We start from the raw sequence: 3,325 nt of genomic DNA, 5'->3' as shown, positions 1-3,325 counted from the left end.
AAAAAAAAATTAGCGGGTGTGGTGGCGGGCACCTGTAGTACCAGCTACTCAGGAGGCTGAGGCAGGAGAATGGCGTGAACCTGAGAGGCGGAGTTTGCAGTGAGCCGAGATTGCACCACTGCACTCCAGCCTGGGCGACAGAGCGAGACTCTGTCTCAAAAATAAAAATAAAAATAAAAAATAAAATAAATAAATAAAAATAAAAAAAGGTAAAGGGCATCTGTCACAGTAGACAAAGAGCTATTGCTCAATTTGTAATAGCCTACATGTAAACAACCCAAATGCCATCAAAGGAAAATGAATAAATCAGAGTATATCCATACAATGGAATATTAGCAATAGAAAGGAATAAACTATTGGTACACACCACAACATAGAGTGTTAGCCAGACCAAAAAGAATACATACTGTATGAAGTTTAAAACCAGACAAAATTAATCTATCATGATCGAGATAAAAATGGTGGTTATTCTTGGGGGATAGAGACTGGAAAGTGGGCATAGAGGATCTTTCTGGGGTGCTTTATGTCTATTTTTAGGCATTTCATGTCTTGGTCTGAGTTGTGGTTACAGATACATACAAGTGTAAAATATCACAAAACTCTACACTTAAAATTTGGCATCTAAACATAAGTTTTACCTTAAAAAATCCTGCTGCTCACACCCTGGTCTTTTGTGTCTCTCCTCTCATACAAATTTATCAATTTATACATGATATACCCAAATATCGTGTACATATTTGGGTATTATCCCAAGTACCACGGGAATACCACCTATATATTAATCAGCATGGGCTTACATGTACGTGTGCATCCAAGAAGGATCTGAGGTAGCTCAAGTGGAAGTACCATTACTTCAGAAACATGGGCAAGCATGAAGCATCTCCATACTAAGCCTGAGTCAGTCTGAATGTTGTGGGGAACAGGGACACCCTGGAGCAAATGGTCTCACAGGCCTGGATGAATTCTTACCTCTGGGATCCACAGGGCACAGCTGACATGAGCCCATTTAGTCCCTGTCTTGGTGGTCTTCATGGCTCCACCTTTCTTTGGACATAACACACATTGCGGATAAATGCCCAGGACACAGGAGCGACACAACCAGCTGCCTTCTGGGACCTTGAGGATGCCATAGCAGGCCTGGAGGTACGAGGAGGAGAGGGGAGAATGGTCAGTACCTTCTCACCAGGGTTGGTATCTGTTCTGATACACAGTCACAGAGTATCCTCCGCTTTTGGGAGAAAGGCAAATAAAGCTGAACAAGTTTATATCCAGTATCGAGTGATTTAAAAATACTCAAAAAAGCAACTTCCACCATCTGTCCTAAGATCAGCATGTCTGTCCATGAGAACTGACTTTAAGGATGATAGAACAAGACTAGGAGATACAGCCAACCATTAGCCCAACTGTTATCTAAGTGTTGTGATTACAGCATTTTTTTGGTCTGTTTTCTAAAGCTTCTTCAATGACTATGTATTATAATTAGTCAAACACTTATTGAACATTTCCTAAAAATCATACACTGCTGTGATCAAGAAAAAAATGTTAGAAAATAAAGAGAATGAAACTTCTGAGAAGCAAATGAACTAACGTTTATAAAAAGCCTATTAACGCCTAGTGCATAAAAAGTACTCAGTAAATCATAGCAATTGCTTGCTTGGGTTGAAGAAACACAGACTTGTGAATGAATCTTGAATAGAATATTACACTAATCACAATAATTCATAACGAGTTCTGGAAGGTGCTTCAAATCCTTTATGGAATGAAGTTGGACAAATAAATAAATGAATTACTGTGAAAGACTGGAGATTAGTTTGGGAAACATTCTAGACTTCCTTTTTGCTATCCCCAATTTTGCCCATCATTTCCTCCTTACTGCTCTACTCTATTAGAGACTAACTGATTCAATATGGCAGCTTCAAAACTTGTCTGCCTCAGGAGATTCACCCGCAGCTCAGATTCAAGTTATAACAGTTACCATAATATCTGCCCCCCACAACCTGGTCCTTTTCCAAACTCCTTTTTTCCATGTCACCACCATTCTTCCTATCGTCCAGATCCAAATTCCTAGACTTGCATTATTCACTTTCTTTCATCTGCTGACCTGGTGCTTGCTATTCTCCCTACAGTGGCCCCAAAACTCTGACCTTCCTCTCCATCCTCACCACTTGCTCTATCCAAGTTCTCATTATGCCATGCCTGGATTGATTAATTTCTGCATTTTCTTTTTCCCCCTTTGTACCTTCAACCCTTCCTCTACTTGGCTGCCAGATTGTCCTCACTAAAAGAATCCATACCATTGCACAGTGGCAAGCCCTTTAGATATTCCTTCTACTCTTACCTGCCCCCCACCATCCAAACTAGGGGTTGGCTGTTTTCCAAGGTCTGTTTTATAAAGCCAACAAGTTAAGAATGGTTTTCACATTTTTAAAGGGTTGTAAAGAGAAGAACATGTAACAGAGACTGTATGTGGCCTATAAAGACTGAAATATTTACAGCGGATCCTTAAAGAAAAAGTTTACTGGTTCCTTATCTAAAGCCTGCTGTTCCTTGTATCTCACTATCCGATCTCATGCCCCACTATACCCAAACACAGGGCTTCTGACTTGGACAGGCAGGCCTCCTGGTTTTCTCCATAACTGGTCATTCTCATTTTCATGTCCATGTGTCTAAGCAGTTTCCCTGCTCTACATGGTTAACTGTTCTTTGCATAGTTGGACCTTTCTCACCCTTCCAGACCTGGTTCAAACTCCAGGCCCCTCCAAAAAACTTGCTTAGGTCACTGTAGCCCCTTGTGTTTGTCCCACTGCCTGACTCCCGCCCTCCACTCCATGCAATTTCCCTCACCAGGTACGCAGTCAACATCATGTGTTCTTTATTTTTATTATTATTATTATTTTTGAGACAGGGTCTTGCTCTGTCACCCAGGCTGGAATGAGGTGGCATGATCTTGGCTCACTGAGCCCCTCCTGGGCTCAAGCAATCGTCCTACCTTAGTCTCCTGAGTAGCTAGGAGCACAGGCATGTGCCACTCTGCCCAGCTAATTTTTGTAGAGACAGGGTTTTGCCACACTGTTCAGACTACTCTCAAAATCCTGGGCTCAACTGAACCACACTTTGGCCTCCCAAAGTGCTGGAATTACAGGTGTGAGTCACAGCACCCGGCCAGCACCATGTATTCTCTTTTTTTTTTTTTTTTTGAGACGGAGTCTTGCTCTGTCGCCCAGGCTGGGGTGCAGTGGCCGGATCTCAGCTCACTGCAAGCTCCACCTCCCGGGTTTACGCCATTCTCCTGCCTCAGCCTCCCGAGTAGCTGGGACTACAGGCG

At 42.5% G+C, this 3,325-nt stretch overlaps 1 protein-coding gene across 1 annotated transcript in view; it reads right to left on the bottom strand.

The window, feature by feature from the left end:
- The window catches only part of JADE3 (jade family PHD finger 3), an 84,883-nt gene that overhangs the window by 33,647 nt on the left and 47,911 nt on the right, over nucleotides 1-3,325 (bottom strand). Inside the window, exon 6 of the mRNA XM_011982826.1 lies at nucleotides 970-1,137. Within this exon, the coding sequence (XP_011838216.1) occupies nucleotides 970-1,137 (168 nt within the window). The remainder of the gene's footprint in view (nucleotides 1-969; nucleotides 1,138-3,325) is intronic.

Source organism: Mandrillus leucophaeus, unplaced genomic scaffold (assembly GCF_000951045.1).
Source record: "Mandrillus leucophaeus isolate KB7577 unplaced genomic scaffold, Mleu.le_1.0 Scaffold243, whole genome shotgun sequence".
NCBI lineage: Eukaryota > Metazoa > Chordata > Mammalia > Primates > Cercopithecidae > Mandrillus > Mandrillus leucophaeus.
Note: the sequence above shows the minus strand (reverse complement) of the source record. Positions and strands in the feature narration are given on the sequence as shown.